The following is a 21,152-nucleotide window of genomic DNA, read 5'->3' as shown; positions in this document are numbered from 1 at the left end:
TCTGCTAAGAATGGAAATGCTGTACTGTATTTCTTTTTGAACAGCCTTGAATTGTCTCCTAAAAGGCCTGTAGTATTATTAAGAAAATAATTAATGTTAAGCATTACATTGTAACACTGTATAATTCAATTTAGGGAATCTCCATCAGACCACAAAGATGGAATTACAGAATTTGTGTTTTTTATGTTTTTATAAATGTGATTTTATGTATTTCAAAATCCACTTTGTTATATAGTAGGGAGATCAATATTGGTTCTACATGTAGTAGCGATACAAGTGTTACTGTGGAGTACATAATATAAAGTCTTTACAGTGATAATGATTTAGTTTATATTGTATTATCTTTCTTAAGAACTAAGTTCACCACAGAAAATGTACAGATCTGAGTAAAATACATATATTGCTCTTAATTGTCAAGAGTCCTTCATCTATGAAGATCCCATGCTGAAGCATGATTACAGGACAAGAGACCAAGAGACTGACATTTTAGACATGGAGTCATACCTGGTGAGATATGAATACCTACTGAACATGCACAACAGCATCTACCTCTTCAGTTTGATCACAAAATGCTAAATTGGATTTAGAACTGAAGACACATAATTAAAATCCAATGTTGAAATGAAAAGTGTCACCAACAGCTAACTACAGTAAACGTAATTCTGTCCATGTGCAGTATCTGACAAAGGCAGAGCCGAAAACTTGCAGCTATTAACAGTTCTCTGTTTACCAGTCACTCTTTATCTTCTACATATGCATTCATCCCAGACTCTTAATTTAAAAAATAGAACAAAAATAGAACAAAAAAATAATAGCTTCATCGACATATTGGAGTTACTTAAAACTGAGTTCTAATGCCACCTTGTGGTGTATTCTGCATACTAATATTCCACTTTGAAGAACTTCTGGGGCATGTTTACAAAGCTGTTAGACTTTCCTGTTTGTTTTACATTTTGTAACATTAACATAGATTGTTCTCCTTTGAAAAAAATACAGTAAACACCTGTCCCTCTGTTTCTTGGATTATGATTTTTCACATTATTATATGTTTGATATTATTTTCTAAATGGAAGCCATTGTAAAGTTGTAACAATCACCTTTTTGTTCCTGTCCAATGATCCTCTAGGTACCATACAAGGGCTATGACTTGACAGAGTTTAGTCGAGAAGAGGCTGATGATGTAAGGACAGCGTTATGTATTGTACTGCTACAAACCACAGCAAGTAGATAAGAATTTGTAACCTGTAAAGTCATGTGGTTTGAAAATATGTGGATTATTCTGAATTTTTAAGATGCCTTAAACTGTGTTTTAAACTTCCAACAAATATAATTCATTAGCATTAATTGTAAATTATAAATTTCAGATTTTCAGAACATTCCTGTACATCTTTATTTGCCATCTTGTCATCTTGTGCAGATTACCAACTGGCAAAAATTCCAGACATGGACTGTGTATTGTGTTATTTTCTTAACATGAAACATTCACACACACAGTGATAATGAGAAGCCACATTATAAAAATTTTTGTAGAGAGCTTTCTATCACTTTGTGCTGTGCCAACTGCGTAAGCAAATCAGCATTCATTATAATCATTCTCATGAGGTGATCTGAATAATAAGTAACATGAAAAGCTTATGCTAACTACAAAATACTAAAAGCACAACGAAGAGTTTTTATTAGGGTTTCAAATGCACCAGTTAAAACATGTGTCTTCTCTCTGAAAATGTATATTTGCAATTGCAGTGGCTTCAAAATGAATGAAAAGACTTTTTAGGAATCAAGTGTTGTTAGGAATCAATTTCTTTTTTATTTATTTATTTATTTATTTATTTATTTATTTATTTATTTATTTTTTCTTAGACTACAAGTCAGCTTTCATCTGGGAGGGTTCCATATGCTGCCTCTGCCACCTATTGGTCTCCTCGAGATTCGCAGGCATCCATCAGTGAATTTCTGATAACACCTGGTAGTTCCTACATGGATCTAGAGCTAGGGCTAAGTAAGAACTGCTCAATGGGAACAGCATGATTTGACACTAGAGTTATCTTGAGTTATCAAACTATTCTTAAAGCAAACATATTCTCTCTCTTACTCATTATTATTATCTGTGAGCATAACCCTATGCAAGCACACATTGATGTTACTTATTAATCAAACACTCATTTGGTTTTGTTTTCATTTACTTGCTAACTGGTGAAAGGTACAGACGCATCAGACATTTCTTTCTTACTGATCGCTAGGTTACATTTACAACACTGTATCATATCTGATTTATTTGGTTAACTGTTGTGCTGTGCATTTTAAATGTTTCCCGCCAATGATAAAAAAGGCAAGTTAAGTAAGTCTTTCCTGACAATTCTTTTTTTTTTCAGAGTATGTATGTATTCCATAATTAACCATACTGTATTTCTGCACCACTTTACAAATCCACAAAAACTGTGATTTACCATGCATTCACAGTAGTTTTACTGTGCTGTACTACAGTAAACCTTTATAAGGGATACATTGTATTGTATTGAAATGTATTGCATAGTTGGAGAGGACAAACTACTCATATTGTGTAGACATTATTAAGCTAGACTTTGGGATCCCCCCCCCAAACACACACACACACGAGCACACAATCCTATATGCAACTATCCAAACCCCTCCTCTTCTCCTTTACTTAGATTTATTTATTTATTTATTTATTTGCAGTGTATGAGCAAATGCAGTTGTCTCCCAAACCAGAGCACCCCGGCGAATCTGTCCTGGATAAACTCCAGATTGGAATCCCTCCTGAGCGTCTGTCACCAGCCCCCATTTCCCCCAAAGAGCCAGAGACAGAAGAACAGGTCAGGCATCTGGCATTCAGAAATAAAAATTGCAACAGTGACCCCCTTTTCAAACGGGAAACATTCAGTACATGACAGGAATTCCAGTTTCTGTTAAAATCTGCATGAGTGGCAACGGAGTGCTGTATAAAAATAACTTTATTAGACTGTTTTCAGTAGTGCAATATTACCAAGTAGTGCTACCTATTCTAGGTGTAGCAATGTTACGAATAACTTTAATACAGACTGATAGTAATATATAAGGACAGATGTTTTGACTGAAAGTATTTTGCATTGTCTTCCTTAGAATTTCTAAATTACTGTTTAAGTGATAGTGGCCGCTGATTTAGGCTCTACCGAGTGGTAGTTGACCACAACAGGGGTTATGCGCCTTGAGCTGAAGGCAAGGGGACTAATGAAAGTGGTAGAGTCTTCATTAAGAGGGCACTATAACAAAACATATTTTTTCATTATTTTCTTTAAAACAACACTTCACAACTTAAATGTACCTTAAACTTGTAAAGAATCGCCCGGTATGCTTCCTCTGAGAAAAATTAAAGGAAAATATTCCTGAAACTTTTCATAACAGATCACATACATAATGAGACGTATTTGTCACTGAATTTACAATGTTTTTTTTGTTTTTTGTTTTTTTTAGTTATTCAAATGTTCCACTGTTATAGTTGTGGGTGAAATATCTGTGATTCTGTGTGCAGTTTATTGTAAGGAATGGGTTTCTTTGAATGTTCCCTTTGGTAGGCGCCACGAGATAAACCAAAACCTTTACCAGAAGAACTAAAAGAGGAACCCAAAGCAAAGGCACCAAGAGTTAAGCAAAAATCTCCAGAGCCACAGATGGAGAAGGAGCACCTGTCACGCTTCAGCAGTATCAAAACTGTCTTTAGTTCCAAGCTGCCAGTGCTGGATTTGGGTATGGGATTTGCAAATCTGTTTCAAAACAAATACAGGTCATCATACACAAAGAACCATTTACATGCACCATACTGCATTCAGAATAGGTGACATTAATCTAGTCTGACATAGAGGTGCAGGAGGTTGGCTTTAGAAGTCAACAAATAAATTATTAAACTATGGAATCAATATAATATCTTCTTGTAATATATTGAGGAATCAAGGCTGTAGGATTATAGGACGCCGAACATCTGTGTACGGGGGGAAATCGGCACAAGTAGAAGCGAATGGACGTTCACTACCCTTTATTATTAATATACAAGTCAAAAATCCAGCTATATTTGTTTTATAACCATTACCAACCTTTGTTTAATCCATTGCCAATTTCATTGACAAGAGGGAAAAGGTTGATGAAGAGAATACTGTTAAGTGGCTGAAGTACACAGCCGATTGTGATGTCACCATTTTGAATTGACTTTGTAGTTGAATGGAATTCCAAGAGGTGCCTCGGGTCTGATTTTTTTAAAGGAAGTGACGTCAGCTTGTGCTGATGTGGAGAATACAGCACAGTAAAAACTGAAATTTGCTCGGTTGATGTAGTGACTTGCTGAAAGTCAATGTTCTTTTTGTTTCAGGCGATAAACGTACTGAAACACAAGTCACCACTCAAGAGGTATATTTTTTAACCTTTAATAAGGGGTGTATCTTTAACCTATAACATGACGTAATATTATTTGGTTTAAATTTTGCAAAATTTGTAATATGGTAAACTTTTATAGGGGTTGTAACATTAACAGTTGTTAGTGACACTTTGTGGCTTGATTACATGCAGTCTTACCTGTGATTGCAGTGTCACACTGCTGCTATCTCCACAAGTAAGACTGGATAGGTATGTAGGAATCGCTCAGTTAGAGTTTCTCATTGCTGTCAGCACGTTACTTATACTATACAGCCTCCCATTCCTTTCTGTTTGTCAGCTGAGGTTGTCCCATGTAATGCGCAACAATCTGTTGCTAAGGGAATCCTGGTAGCTCTGTATCAATCCGCCCCTTCCACATATAAAGATCGTAAAGTTAATCTCATAAATTACACATATAAAGTTAAAATGTACATTAAACACATACATGTGTGGGACATTTCTCAATCATGTATAAAAGGTTGTGCAGTGACTCGTCACTGAGTATGGAGCATTATCCCACTCACATTCCGGAGGTTATTAGCCTTCCAGCTCATTCGCTGGTAAGTTACACAATAAAGATTATCCCTGTTTTTCACCATTCCTGTCTAGACTGGATACATAGAGATTTCAATGGAAAAAAGCGTCCCAACAAAAACAAGAAAAGAGACCACCCTGGATTCAAAGGTCAGAGGTCATCAGGGAGCGAAGAGAAAGTCAAGAAAGGTACTGAAAATAGCAAGAATTATAGATGTGTGCTTTAAAAAGGACTTGTTATTTGACAATTCTATAAAAAAAAATTGTTTAGGCTATGCTGGCAGTTAATTGTTCATATTTAGAGTAAAGGCCCTTCATTAATTAATTAACAATGCAGACACTGTTGTACATGCATATTCTGAATATGAGTAGCCCTGCATACAATAAAACTGAGTTGAGCAGATGCTTGAGAATTCTAAATCTAAAAATGAGTGAGCGCAAGAAAGACATGGCAGAAATGCTTCATTCAGATGAGTCTAGTAGATCACCTACTACAGATACATACTTTTGCACAGTTTGAGAAGGCTTATTTACATTGGAGTCTCAGTGCAGCTGAGCCACTGGACACATTATGCAATTAAAAATAGTTTTAACACTTGTCTTTATTTTTTCTCAAAGTTTACCACAAGGAAGCCTGAAATTCTGTCGAAGAGTACAAAAGCAGAATTGAGAAGTCTACCTGTGGGTGAAAAAGCAATTTACCACCTTGATAAACAGTTGGGTAAGCAGACTCATGACTGTGGAGGATGTCTTGTCTTTCTCTCAAGCAGTATTATCTGTAGCTGGAGTTGATATAAAAATGAGGCTATTTTTCTTTCTTTCTAAGTAATAAATGTAACAGATTTTTTTTTTATTTATTTTTTTACTTTTTTATATTAATCGAGTGGAGAGACCAACAGCATAGTATCATACCATTTAACATTATGCTGCAAAACTCACCATTACTGCCTTTCTTATTGGAAGTTTTATCTGTTGGACGTTTAACTTCTTCACCAGTAGGGGGTAATGTGGTACAATGCATCACTTTATTGTTGAATTAAAGTATGACTACTGTATGTACAGTCAAACTTATGTATGTCACCTCAATAAACTAAAATGGGAACACCTGCGGTAGCACACACTGTTGTGTAAACAGGCTGTGCCTTGCTGATCTATTTGTAATGTCATTAACGGTAATGCAATGCTGTTTCAGATGTGAATATTCCTAAATGTAATGAATTACCGGTGCATGGCCTACTTTGTGATACTAAGACAGCTGTTCCTGAACCCAATGGTGTCTCTGAAGCTACTAAATATGCAAAACAAAAGGTACAATCTAGGGCAATAGTGGTATGTACAGATGTCACTCTTACATGTATCTGGAAAAACACTGACACAGTTGAGATGTAACTTGGTTAACACTATTTTGCATTCAGTGTTGTAAGTATTACATTCTGAGGATATATGGGGTTGTCTGTCTCTACATCTGTGTGCCTGTATGTAACACTTACATGTATCCTGAGAGCACATGTTTTTCCACATACTGTAAATATTTATTTTGACTAAGTCATCTACTACCGTTTGTATTGTTAATATACAGTACATGCAGATATACTCATTCTCTGATTAATTTGCCTTCTGCAGGTCAGTTGCATGAGATCCCTGCTTTAAATTTGAATAAATTAACCTTCTCTAGTAATTTTCCAACCAGTATTGGCCCTTTCAGGGCAGTGTTAAAGAGCCAGATCCAGGCTGAATTTAAACAGCCAGTGACCATCACTACCAAGAACTGAATTCAAACATTTATTAACACTTCCTCTGGTGTGTTCCAAAATGTCCGCTGACATACAAATTATTTATAATTTATATTCCTTCCAGAGGATCCTGAAAAATGTTTCGCCTGGACGGGTTGAGCAAGAGTCTGTATTCCTTGAAGATGCACAGCACAGGTTAGGTATAGGTGAGTTTACTCTGGATTTCACATTAAAATGGAAACATAGTTATTTATTCCCAGCAAATCCAGGAAAAATTGTACCTTGCTGGTAGATGCAATTGTGCCCTTAAGATAACATTTATAAAAGTTTCAGTAGAATTTTTATCTTTCTTTTTCCATTATACTATGTCTTTTACCATAATTTACCATGGTTTGCCATGTTTCAAAATATACTTTATTGTACACTATTGGGCTTTACGTTGCTTACCTATGCGTTACCATGCTTTTACTATAATGTATTACATTTTGCTATGTTTACTATTATTATATGGTAAACTTCTATAAGGAAAAATTTAGGCTTGTGCACTAACCAAAAGCTTTGTCTAGAGTGCATTACCTTAGAATTCTCATTGAGCGTTTTTAATTTATGATTGAGCAATTGTGCCATTACAGCATGGAAAGTGGAGTAGTGGTATTTTTGAGTTCTATTTTATTTGGTTCAGGGCAGTTTGGTGTGGTGATCCTTTTCATGTGCAAGGTAAATAGGTACTTGCATAATGATTTTACTGTCTTAGTGTAACTTCATGATATGCACGTAGGTTTTAAACCACCTGGGTTAAGCTAGTAAAGAAGCAAAACCGCTTTTCACATGCAGCTTGATTAAATCAGTCGAGGTGGGTTGCTGGGTCCAAGGTCGACACACTAAAATGCTCTGAAATATCTTCTTTATTGTCCAGCAAAAACTATAAAAGCTACATTTTCATGTACCAATATACTAATGCACTGCATTGTACTGAAAATAATATATAACGTCTTAAGAATATAAAGCTTGAAAGCCTAAAATGTGTGCAAGTGTTTTTAGTTATGCTTTGTATGTGTGATCATTATTTGGAATACACTGCTTTAAATTAAGTAGCGTGTTATTGATTTACTCCCCAAGGCCATTCCTAACAAAAACAAAATGTTCCTCTCACTCATAAATCTCCCTTGGTAAAATTGTGTTTATAATAAATAAAAACAAAAACAGTAAGTAAACATGTTATTTATAATTCCGCAAATAATAATTTAAAAAACCAATGTGTAGAAAATGTTTTCCACATGCATATAGTTTCAAAAATGTATTATGCATTAAAGCTCTTTTGAAGTAATGAATTCTGTTTCTGTTTCCACTCATGAGAACCTCAATGTTTAATAGGACTTTTTTTTTTTTTTAAATAAATAACTACATTTATAAATATGAATTTAAATAAGTTACTTACGTCACTCATCATTGAATTGAAGCTGTAACTGCAAGTACCAGTAATATTTTCTCACATCCCTTTTAAATGTTTTCTGTAATAATTCACAGGTTTGACTGTTGTAAAATAGAATGCTTAGAACACCACAATAAAAGGCTACCCAGCATCCATGGGGGCCTTGATTGCGAAACCAGGTTCAGAACAATAGCTGGAAGGGGTAGGCAGTATCAGGGCAGTGCAAGTGAGCAGAACTGAACATGATTCAAGAATGTTTCCTTTCTGACAAACAAAAATATACAGAAATAGAAACAAAAGTAAAAACGATACTAATCAAAACAGGAACCTTTCAAAAGATTAACCTACTGTATAATTAAATGCCTGTTAAAACTAAACAGAAACACTGTAAGAAGCATTTTGAATAGAACTTTCCTCACCCAGCTGGCAGACTGTTTAAGACAGGGCACAGGTTAAACACAGTTAAACAGCAGAGAGTAAAGAGGGTTGTGACTGCTCTGCATTCTCTGCTTTAATAAGATTGGCCAATGGAAGGCAAGATATAGGGAAACGGGGCCGAATGTATTTTAAACCATTTATTGATCGTATTCCATTCTGATTGTTTCCACAAACACAACGTTTTGAATTTAAAATGATGATAATATAATGCTTTCTTATTGGTCAAGAGAAGGGCATGGTCTTACTTTAAATTCATTTGCCAGAAATGTTGCAAGTGTTTTTTTTTTTTAGCAACTTACTTCATAGAAACAACCTTTGCATGTAATTAAGGTTTTTCTATGTTGAGCAACAGTATAAATGATAAAGTAGTGCGCAGCTGCCAGACAAATCAGGGACAGTTAGAGGAGGGCCCTTGACTGACTGGAACGATCTGAACTGAATCAGATAATAGGTTTAAGTCTACTGCTAATCGTATTATTTTATGATCTTTACAATGTTTTTATTCCCTATGGTTAACACTTGCCATGTTTTAGTATTTTGTTGGCATGTGTTATATGGTATAATATTGTTTGCCTAGCAACTCTGCTTGGTGCAATTTGGAGACTTCTGATCATTGCATACTTGCTTCACAATAACCTCAATGAATAACTTTATGGTGGGGTTTTAACTTTCTTACTAGTTTTACCTCAGTTATGTTTGTTTGTACATTGTAATGTGTTCATTTTGTGTCTGGATGCAGCTGCTGTCAACTTGCTGGTGTTTTGTGAGATTTCTATTTCAATGGGAACTTCTCTGCTTTAATAAATACAAATGTATAAATAAATAAAATAAAAACATTGCTAAAATAATGATTAATTATTTTTAATCATTTTAAAATAATTTAATTTTTTTTCATTTTTTAGATGATATCCAAGTGGAGGTATGTATTGATTTTACAATGTGGTCATTTTGATTTAAAACCTGTAGTGTCTCAACTATTTTACACTAAAATATAATCTTCTATGGTCCAGTCTTCCATGCTCTACCTTGATGGCATAATTTTGTTCATATTTCCCAAAGGTAGTTTTAGCAACCTCGAGTGCTGCTCTTTACTACGTCTTAGTGCTAGGCTGTACATAACATTTTTAAACATATATTTTTTATAAAGGAGCTTTTTTCCTAACTGTTTTTACTGTACTGTTTTGCAAGACACTCCTACAGATATTAGACAGATATTTGACCTGATTTCAGTCATGACCTTATAATGGACCTTAAACATGAAAAGATGACTATTGCACACCATCAAATCCTCTAGCCTGTTTTCAATAGTTTGGGCCTAGATCAAGTACAACGTAGAAGAAATGTAATATACTAAACGAATAGCGCAAAAGTGTAATGTTAATTCTTAGTAGAATTAAGAAACAGCTTAAGTTTTATATGTCTTCATGCAGAACAACCCTTTCATTGTTTTCCTCTGGAATTTCAGTTCTGGTTTAGCTTTGAGTTTAATGGGAACAGCCACAAATAACTTAATTTTAATGGAGTAAAACAAAAGTTTGAAATGGTATAGCTATGGTTTGTGAGTTAAGGGACTCGGGATTATTCACATTTATCAAACTGTACCATAAACATTCCTTTGCATTATCCCTTTCCTAACCTTACATACTTACCTGTGTGTCTATCTGCCTGTATTGTTTTTTTGTTTTTTTTTTGGGAGGGGGGGGTGGGGGGGGGTTGTTTTTTGCTTGTAATGCAATTAACTTCTGTCTTTATTTTGATATTTGACAGGATAAAATGCAAAGGCACTGGCAAAGGTATGTAGAATTTAAACCCCTTTTTAAAACCATCAGTCAATTTCCTTATCCATTTACATTTGACTGCAATATTACTTGATGCAGTTTATGTTACTGTGCTTTCCAAAAGGAAGTTTTTATTGCATAACAGTATTTGGTTTTAAATCTGCTTTAGATAAACAGTAATTGCCAAGCAAAGTTGTAAGTCAGATCGTAAAGCTGCCTAGCATGTCACAGGTAAATAGCAGCACTGTTAGCATTGTACCTGACATAAACAAATGCATATATAAATGAACTTTTGGATAGTACTTCCATATACTACTACAGTGGTTTTGAAGTTATCTTTATTCAGTCATAGTTCCTTCACTGGGGATATAACCTGAATTACACTACACGTGTTTAAGGTGTGAAGAATAATATTTGATGTAGAAAAAAATAATCTGTCAGGACTTTATTAGGTGAGCAACTGTCATCCCAATTGATGTTTAAGAATGAAACTGGATTAATAGGAATTGTCACAACCGCAGGCTAAGGATAGTAATACCTCAATGTTCACTTTACAGTGAAAAAAAGACTGAAGAAGTACACAGGCCCCAAGAGCTGAAAAGGTAAGGTTCATAATGTATTTTACTCTGGTGGTCCAGGACCAAACCACCATTAAAAAAGCACCAATCAGGCTGTTGGTGGTTAATTGTAAATAAAAAATACTACACATGGTTTCTAACTTGGCTTGAGTACCATGCGTGACTAGTAGATAAACGGTGGGTTTAGCCCTAGCATGCAGAGGTTATTGCCAGGGATCACAGTAATAGCATGTTGAGTTTGGGGGCAATAACAGTTTACAGGACTATAATCCCTTCTACAGACACCGTTTCAGCAAGTATTTTCTTCCATTTATACTATTGATAGTATATAATGATAATAATTGCATTTATTTTCATGTACAGGGAATCTTCAGAGCAAAAAGTCCCTTTTGTGATTAAACAAGATGCCTTTGAGCATTATAAGTGCTGGATAGACAGAGAACTGGAACGGTAATGCACATTTCTAGGTGTTACAGTTGATATAAAACATTTTTCTTGCAACACAGTTATTATTCAAATGTGTTCCTCCAGCTTTCAGCAATCAAAGTTTACTTCTTTAAAATTTGTGAAACAAAATTATTTCAGTTTCACTTTGATAACCATTATTGGGCCCATTTGGGAAAGGTTTGCTTGTGCTACACTGGCTCCACCTGTCCTCTAGATAAAAAAAAAAAAAAAGACAGTTGCAATGCCCAGTGCTGCCAATCAATGTACTTTTAAGTCCAAAGAATTCCTCACATGTTAAAAATAAATCAGTAGGATGCAAATAACTTATGCAATGTGCATTGGTGCAAATGGGTAAATAATGTAGTTCAAAGAACCAGGATTTGGTTTGGATCTTTGCATTATTTAATTTTTGGATGGTGATGCTTGCATTGTATTGGAACTGATGTAAATAATCCGATACCAGGGTCATGCAGCTGTCAATCCTGTCATCTTTTATTTTGTAATGGGAGTTTTCATTTACGAACTCACAGCTGCCAAATATAGGTCTTAGAGGGCAGACATGTACATTTCTAAAACCACCATTAGTTTATAAGCTTGATAAAGAATATTCAAATGACCAAAGTGGAAGTAACAGTAGACTCGTATGATAGGATATATACAGCAATTAATTATTTAAAAAAATGTAGATGGTTGAAAGTTTCCCTTCAACTTCCCATAGGCATGAATGTTCAAAACTGCGGAAAAATGAAAGAAATCAGCGTGTCCACCTCAATCGAGGGATACTGGAAATGAAGCGGCTACAGCACTGGCAGAGCCAGCCGTACCACTGGGACTGCATGCCTACTCGCACAGCAACTCACAGTGAGCTGCCTAACGATATTTTCTACTGGGGCATTCTGTCGTGCTCTCTTTCTTAGGTCTTTGGTGTAGTGTCCATACAGAGAGTTTATAGTTCAGAAGAATGATGAATTGTAGCTAACAAAATAATATCATAAACCTTACCCATTTTACACTTCTACCAGCTACATACTGTATGTCTGAAATGTGCAATTTTTACATAAACGCATGTTACAGCATTTTCATTTCAAAACATGAATTCTGGTACTACTTAAGTCACTAACTGGTTATTCACAGGAAAGATGACAGTGAAAGGCTGGGAATTACTTCATCCTCTCACCCAGGAAGTGCAAGACAGTCTAAAAGCATGGCTTGCAAACAGAGATTTGCTATCATGATTTAAATTAAAATTCATGTTAAAACTTGTTTCTTTCAAAACTGCACATAGTGCCCATGCACGATATAATAAATGTGCATCGTGGAGAATATTTATGGAACTATTTTGTTAGCAACAAAATATTAGCAAACAAAATAAACCTTTTTTTTTTTTTTTTTTTTTATAAAAGAAACACTTGTATGGAGTGTGAAGAAGATTTAACTAACCCAAAGTTAAGATATTCATTTTGGTATTTGTATGCAAATTAGTAATACAAATATCTATGTTGGCTTTTTTTTTTTTTTTAATAATCATAGTGTGAAATCAGTGTGTTAAATATTCAGATATCTAAAATATCTAAAATGTTTGTGCTTTGTATTAAACAGATCTTATTTATTCATCTTTTTTTTTGCAGACGTTCCTTTCTGCAGTGCATCTTCATCTGAATCCCTCACTGTGAAGGAAAGCACTGGTTTCTGGACCTCCAAGACTCCCCCAAGAGGAATCTCCTGCCCCCCTCTCTCTGAACCCCTCTCCCCACTTTCCCAATCACACAGCAGGGACCGTCTGCCCTACAGGGCCACAGGTGAAGATCATCCTTTCAGGTCAGTGAAAAAGAAAAGCAAGGGTTAATGCTCACAACCACATTCAAATCTCTCTTTCCCTTCTGCTTTTCTCCCTAACTTCTGTTATGACTGCATACAGCACATGTTTTTTTTTTCCCCGGAGCGTGTTTGTTTAGACCAGGGGTGGGCAATTCCGGTCCGGTCCAGATAATAACATACATTAGTCCTTAATCCTGTAGTACTTGAATGTTATTCAGTATCCACCAGTACTGTAAGACTTACTGGAATATAGTACTGTATTCTATAGTTTATATCCATGTGAGATGGAAAAGCAGCGCTAAAAAAAATATGTTTATAACTGAACTATCATTCTTTCCTAAGGTAAAGCTAATTCTAAGAGGCTTGACGTCTTAAAAGCTTGTGATTAATTATTGTTTAGTTAGACCAATGAAAGGTATCACATCTCCTTCTCTTTGTATATGATCTCTGGATTGATACAGTTACCATTTCATTTATCAACAGATTACATGAATGCTGTGGTGGTTTTCCCGTGGTACTGTAAATTACACAGCAAAGTTTATCATATGCAGTTCCAGTTCTGTGCTTTACTGTAATTCACCATGGTTATGTCCATGCTTACCACCCTTAGCTGTGGTCTATCATGATCATTTGAGCTTTACCTTGCCTGACCTTCTTCACTAATGAGAGTCGGGTGTAGCTGGAGATGCTCTTCCTCCACACATGTTGACATTCAGACAGGCATCACTAAACATTTATTAGATTAGCAGCTGTAAGGTCTTGACGTCACAAGTTGCTGACATGTCAAGCTTTCACTGTGCATTTTTCCATGATTTACTTAACTTTGCTATGCTTTTAGTATAGTATACATAACTTTTAAAAGGAGTGGAACCCCACTGTTTGTTTGAATAACAAGCATGATCATGGCTTTTCCCTGAATGATACCATAATGTACAGCAGAATCGTGTTTATTATATGCAAGGGTAGACACTAGCCTTCCACAGTAGGTTTCCCAAGATGTTAAGCGCTAACATGGCAGACCGGAGTGTCCAATCTGAAAGACATCAAGCAAAACAGTGCTTTGTGTATCCTCCACATAATGCTATAAGCCTTTAAAACTTGTAACGGATCAGTGGATGGTAATAAACAGTGGTGTTAGACAAAATGTACCCCTCCTAAAATCGATTGACTTTTTTCCTCCTTTTTTACAAAAAGACTATCTTATCTTACAGGGGTGCATGTTTTTCATGTAAGTTAATCTCTTGCTGTCTAGACTTGTGAAGTCACTTTCCAGGAAACTGAAGGTACCTGAGGGACCTTCATCAGGGTATAAATACTATCCCAGGCTTTATGAAGACCTTTTCCAAACAAAGCCAAATCTGAGCCTTTGTGTATACAAGTGTCTTGTCAATGAGCAATGACCAATTTGTGGGAAGCCATGTGTGTTTTAACTTCTGTTATCATCAGAGCTGAAGAACTAGTCCCAAGAGCATGCACCCATGCTTTACAAATTAGTCAATTTCCTGTCCGAATGTGTACATACCACTGTACTAGCCAGGAGAATCCCAACTCAGGTAAACACTTGGCCTTGTACTTTTACCTTTGTAATATATTTGAACTCAGCTGTATTTAAAGGTGTAGTGTCTTATATGGTGTTAAATATCAATTTGTAAACAAACTGTACTTTTATTAAGAGTCACTAATATTATATTTATAGACAAGCTAGCCGCTTCATGTGAAGAACATATAAATATTGATTAGAAATCTACAGTAGGAATTCAGAATGTTATTCTATCAGTGAAAATGGAACTTTTCTGACAGAAATAAAACTATTGCAATGATATACATATTTGAAGATGTATAGTGGTCACATCTCGCCTCTGCTGTTCAAATCCTGCTTCTGTCATTGACTGACTCACTGTGTGACCCTGAGCAAGTTACTTTACCTCTTTGTGCTCCGTCCTGCTGATGAGATGTTAAATCGATGTCCTATTATTAGTGACTCTGCATATAATGCACAGTTCATAGCCTACCTCTGTAAAGCACTTTGTGATGGTGGTCCACTATGAAAGGTGCTATATAAAAATAAAGATAATAATAATATAGTAATTGCAGGATGTAAGAAGTCCATTTATTGTTCTGACTAGCTGCTTTCTGCTTTGTTTTGTTATAAATTAATATTCTCTCTGAACTTGTGACTTTGGTATTGTGTTAATACCACCAAAACCATTTGGATTACTTATGTGTTAAGCAATCAGCAAACTGCTGGCTTGAAGTGGTCCATCTGGAATGTGTTTTAGTATCCTAATCTAGGGGTATATAGACTCTGTCTGTCTGTATTTCATGCTAACACTTATCTAGACATCTACTTGTCAAGTTATGATGAATCTTGAAAAGGCCATTCTTTAGCAGTAATTATAAGGAGTATTTTGGTCTGTAAAACACACATTGTGTGTATCCCTTGTTCAATTATAAAGAAATGAATACATATGTACAGCTGTCTGTATACCAAACTTACATTTCTACATGTGCATACAGTTTATTTTAATGTTACTACTAGCTATGAATTAACAGTCTTGCCAAGGGAATAAATGTCAAGGGCATTTACTGTGTCTCCAAAATGCACAATACAAATATTCATTCTCTTTCATACTGGGCCCTTTATGCTTTTCTTATCTGCTACCAAGCACTGTGAGATATATTGGACAGACATGTTGCTCTGTATAACATTGCTTTTACTCCCAAAGATAGAAATAGTAAAAATGTAAATTTTTGAGCATGCATCTGAGTTGTATATTACATGTTTTACAACTCAAAAAGTCTCTTGTGTCAATTTAGAAAGAACGATAGAGTTTTATTTTTCATATTTATCATTTTGTATTGAGTGCATGCAGCAGCTTATTCTAGAGTCATTGAATGCTTATAATGTACTACAGCAGATAGTTCCTATAAATGGCACAAATACCTAAAAGAGGAGACCCATATACAAATACTATTCTATCTGTAGTATTAGCATAAAGACTATAGTACAATATACAAAGACTATATAGAAATTAATCTAAAAACTAACTAATGTATGTAAATACCACAATGTGCAGCTAATGTCAATGAGCTTTAATGTCAAGGATCAATATTCATTATTCATTGAAAGATAAATCGAGTCAGGACAGAATTAACAACCTCCTGCTCTGTAAAGGCCATCTCTATCCATGTCAGGGCTTACTTCATTGTTAACATTATGAGGAGGCAGGGCTGCTAGCCAATCTGAAAATGTTATTTTGTTCAGCTGTTTTTTTTATATAACACTGCTGTTTTGAATGGAGAACCTGTGTGTGTGTGTGTGGGTAAGTCTGTATACAGTATGTAGATAGATCACATTCGTTCTAGTGTTTGTGATTGTCTACTCTATATGTCCCCTTGGTTCTAGGCTAAATCAGATATCAGTGTCTTCCAAGGATGTGATCAAGAAGAACAGAGAAAGGAAAGCAGCGGCTGATCTATTTGACAAAGATTCAGCCAGGGGCTTGTTGCTACTGAAGAGACGCCAGTCCAGACCATCAGTCCTCAGTAAGAGGTAGGCCTGCTATTCTTAGGTCTTCTGCTGTACTAATCTAAGTACATAGTAATACTGCAGCATGTTAGCAAGGCACAGCTGTTTAGCAGGCTTGTCAGTATGTTTTATAGTGTGTTCTTTCACAGTAAATGTACTCCACACAAAAAAACTGTTTCATGTTGGTTTTACTGCTGTAATATAAACTTTATGTTTTAGATCATGAAAGTTCAGAACTGTGTACTGCTGTTACATAAAAAAAAAAAAAAAAAAAAAAAAGTTGACTAAAAGCTTTAGTAGGGACACTTTTTCAATTTAAACAGTCTATTCACCTATTAGTGAATCAATTTTTTAAACCTTTCCCTGTCTCTATATCTGTATTTATGTGTATAATTAAATAAACGTACAGGTGTGCCAACCTATTTCTATTTTCTTTTTATCTGATCCAAGCTAATGTGAGTTCTTTATCAATCAATCAATCAATCAATCAATTAATCGATTGATTGATTGATTGAATTACATATACATTTCTTTTTAACCAGTCTCTATCATGTCCCAGAAAGAATTATAAAAACACCAACCAAATACATGTAAGCCTCAGCATATATAAACCTTCCTCAAACACTAACATCATGATAAGATTAAATAGCTCATAGATCTAGTTTCAAACACAGCTGTATGTTTTTCTTTAGCAATCTAGTACTTTAACCATTTTGAAATATACTGTTTTATCCACCACAAGTTCTACCCCATTGTGATGAAAACAACAGCCCAATAAAGAAATCTAGGAAAGGCTCTTATTCTTGTCCATCTCATTACACAACAACACATTGGATGATGATTGTAAGCATGATGCCTATTGTACAGATTTTCTTCCGAATTACAGTTTAAGTGGAGCTGCTGTGTTCTCTATTTCTGCAGGCGCTACATTCTGTTGAAAATTAAAAGCGACACCCCAGATATTATTTTACCCACTGCATTTGAAAAGAGGCTGCTGATGGACCGCTTCACAAATCACAGAGGAGTCTCCAGTCAGTCCAACACCTAGCCATAATAAAAAACACAAAGAAGTCAATAAAAAAGCATTCACTGGATCTCAATTCATTTATCGCAATTCTGGTGATCAACCATCCACAGTTGTGACAATGTGTATAGAAACATGACAAATCTAATGAACTGATGTGAACCCGAGAGTCATCTGCTCCCAGGAAAGATGTGTGCAGTGGTTCTGCTCGGGTCCGAGACAGCTGTCTTCTTCAGCCTGTTTGCACCCTCTCTGTGCTGCTCAGAAAGGTCTACTAGGCATACACCTTTATTTCTGAAATGAAATGTGAAAAATGAATTGAGGTCCATTCATAATAGATTAGACCAACAGAACCAGAGAGTCCATTTAATAACTTGAACTTAATAGACAACGATCTTACAGTCCACAAGCATGATAGAAGCCATGACATCAGTTTCTGTCAAAACTTTACCTAATGCAGTATAACATTCCAGTACAAAAGAATGTTTTAAGACAGTAAGACCAGCTTTCATAAGATTACAGTGCGTTTTAAGTATTGTAAACCTTTTGTTGTATACCAGGCAGTTAAAAACAACCAACACTTCACTGAGATTTTAGACTGGTAAGTGCAAATAACTGCTTAGTTCCAAGGACCGGTGAAGACTGATTTTACAGCACTGTACTTAATCAACCAACCTTAATCAACCAACATTAGTTTGAGCCTGTAATCAGGGGAATGTCCCGACAGTAAAGTGACTATTAATGCAAATGGCTATATTTATTTATTTTTAATGGTAGAAGACAACACAGACATTTGAAATGCATAGGCGGTATGTTAAAATAAAATAATTGTATTATTTGCTTTTGTGGTTTGATATATATATATAATATATATATTATATATATATATATATATATATATATATATATATATATATATACTATTAGAAGAGCTAGCAACTGTATTGTTATTAGAGAAAAAAAAGAGATTTTAAAAGCATATGTATTGTGAACAGGACCCATAGTCTACAGTTCATGTCCTTTGCAGTTTATTTCCTGCAGGCAGTTGTTTTTTTTACCAACTGTTAGTAACTTCAACTCAAGCTTCTTCTATTTTCTTAGAACTTTTACTGGATCGATAAAGTGCAACATAAAATATTCATTCTCTTTTTAAAAGCCCGTTTGGGCTTCTATTAAGCACTGCCAAGTTAGATTGCCTCTCGTATAGCACTCAATAAAATGTGGTTTTGTCTGTCATCATCAACATTGAATAGAATTTGGTTTCTAAAAGTTATTTAAATTGCAAAAACTCTTCCTGTTTTAACAGTTATCCTTTTGAAAAAAACATGGAAATTATATACAGTATTCAATTAGCATTCAAGTAGCAAGCTTTTTATTGAAGGTTGGTGCAAATACTGTAGAACAACTGTCAGAAGTCAATCTTGTAGGCTGTTTTTTAGTGCCAACAGAAGCCTGAATTGGCACTAAGTGGCAACAGGACCAATATTTTGATACTAAGCTTGAGACAAATACCAGGGTTGTTCTGGAGAGATATGTGACCATTCCTCAGTGATTACCAGCACCTGCATTACCCTCATGAAAGTTTTAGATGAAAAGTCTGCAGCAAAGTCCTTTTTCACATCATCAGTTTTGAGGCTGTTTCTTGTGAAACATCAGTAAAAATCCACAGACGACAGATCACCTCTTAGGTATACCATTGGCATAATAAGTGAGCCAGTTGGGGAAAGTCCAGCTACAATGAAGAGTATGCTTCATAGCACAGGAGTAATTTTTGTCTAACTCCTGTGAAAGACAAAGGGACAGAATTACTAAGCTTGTGCTCTAGTGCAACATTATTGCATAATTTATTTGTTATTGATTATTCAACAGATAACAATAAACAATCAACAGATCTAACTTTGATATAACAGATGTAAAAAGAGGAAACAATCAAATATACAGGATGTCCCAGAAGTCTCTCTGTTTCTTTCAGCAAAGCATAGATAAACCAATTCAGCTCATTTTGCTGTGTGGCGTAGATAGTCAACAGGGTGTGGCTGCCCAATTTAATAGGGGATATCCTATGGCATGATATGTGATATTGCTTGTTTTATGTCACCCTGTACAAACAAATACAACCAAAGCAAAGCTCATCACAGCATAAATGATATTGTTTTACATACTATCAATTACTGATCCTGGACGAGGTCTATTAGACATTGTCGTGTTTACTCCAGGTAAGTAATATCTCTGAAAGAATATAGCCAAGGTAGGACCTAAGGGAGATCTGGAATGAACCATGAAATCAGAAATGTGCTGCGGAAATGCTTGCAAGTAGTATTCTCAATGCTGCAATTGATTGCTAGAATCATGAATCATCACACAATACAAACGCTACTTTTCAAAAAAACTTGGACCTCATGTACATGCACGGAATGTTGTATTAGAGTGAAGAGTTTGTCTTCAAAAAGGTTACCCTCTAGCTGATGGTGTCCCTCGACAGACTAGCATCTGTATAGCGGGCACAGTGCAATTATGCAAGTCAGCATGAAAACTGACGGCACTTCTGTGTTGTGCCAGGATTTCCTTCTGCCTGAAAAGCTTTTCTTTTCTCACTTTGCGGGTGTGTAGTGGACAAGTGTTTTATTCACTCTCTGTGGTTAAAGCTATCAGTGCAAGTAGGAGCGCTGCCTTCTAGAGAGGTGCAAACTGAACTCGTCGGCTGTAGGGTTGATAACTAACTGAAGTACAGCTCTCGGGTAAATACAAAGGTTGAACAAGTTTTCAAGGTGTTTACATTGTGGCATTCTCCAGTGTTTTCTTCTAGGAAGGGGTGGAGAACTACAGCCAATCTGATGATCCAGAGAGTCATTGCTTTTGAGACTGTCCGTCATAAAACATGCAAGCAATTTGTTCAGTTGGATACAGAAGCGGCAACAATCATCCCTCTGCCATTGTCTGTCAGATGTGCTGTCTTGCCTATCATCACCGAAACAAACACAACAAAAAAATTAAACCTGTAACCTTAGCCACATTGTATTTTGATCAGCCAGGTTATTATCTGAGATGTTGAGGTTTTGTCAATATGTATTACTGTGTCCTCCATTTATACAACTTTATTATTAATAGAATAAACATGTGTGGGAGTAATATATTCACAAAGCTGTTGACAAAAGATTGGCTCAATTGTACAGTGTTCAAAACATTTAATTTTAACTTTATTATGTTACATACTGCAACCACTTTAGCATGGCATATACTGTTCTGCCAGACCAACAATACTCTGTATATTTTATATGCCGTCTTCTTGTTTTGTGAAACCACAGCACTGTTTGTTCTTTCTTTTTTTTTTTTTAACTAACACTTACATGAGAACAATGGCACGTCTATGCAAATATAAAAAATACGCTAGCGCTGGTAATGTTTCACAGCAACCATTAAATAAAATGGTTTAAAGA

The 21,152-nt window shown here is 35.4% G+C and overlaps 1 protein-coding gene and 1 long non-coding RNA gene across 2 annotated transcripts; both read left to right on the top strand.

Annotated features, from left to right (window-relative positions):
- The first annotated feature begins 458 nt into the window (after positions 1-458).
- LOC121328237 lies at positions 459-4,376 on the top strand. The gene is made up of 5 exons (XM_041272795.1): positions 459-507; positions 1,127-1,180; positions 1,861-1,999; positions 2,698-2,834; positions 3,573-4,376. The coding sequence occupies exons 1-5, from the start codon at positions 493-495 to the stop codon at positions 3,834-3,836; spliced, it is 609 nt and encodes a 202-aa protein (XP_041128729.1). The 5' UTR covers positions 459-492; the 3' UTR covers positions 3,837-4,376.
- Positions 4,377-4,767: 391 nt separating this feature from the next.
- Positions 4,768-10,922, top strand: LOC121329391. Its single transcript, XR_005951768.1, has 6 exons — positions 4,768-5,659; positions 6,131-6,246; positions 6,796-6,877; positions 9,444-9,460; positions 10,309-10,334; positions 10,877-10,922. It is a non-coding gene; the product is annotated as an uncharacterized LOC121329391 (long non-coding RNA).
- The last annotated feature ends 10,230 nt before the right edge of the window (positions 10,923-21,152 follow it).

Source organism: Polyodon spathula, chromosome 16, assembly GCF_017654505.1.
Source record: "Polyodon spathula isolate WHYD16114869_AA chromosome 16, ASM1765450v1, whole genome shotgun sequence".
Lineage (NCBI taxonomy): Eukaryota > Metazoa > Chordata > Actinopteri > Acipenseriformes > Polyodontidae > Polyodon > Polyodon spathula.
Note: the sequence above shows the minus strand (reverse complement) of the source record. Positions and strands in the feature narration are given on the sequence as shown.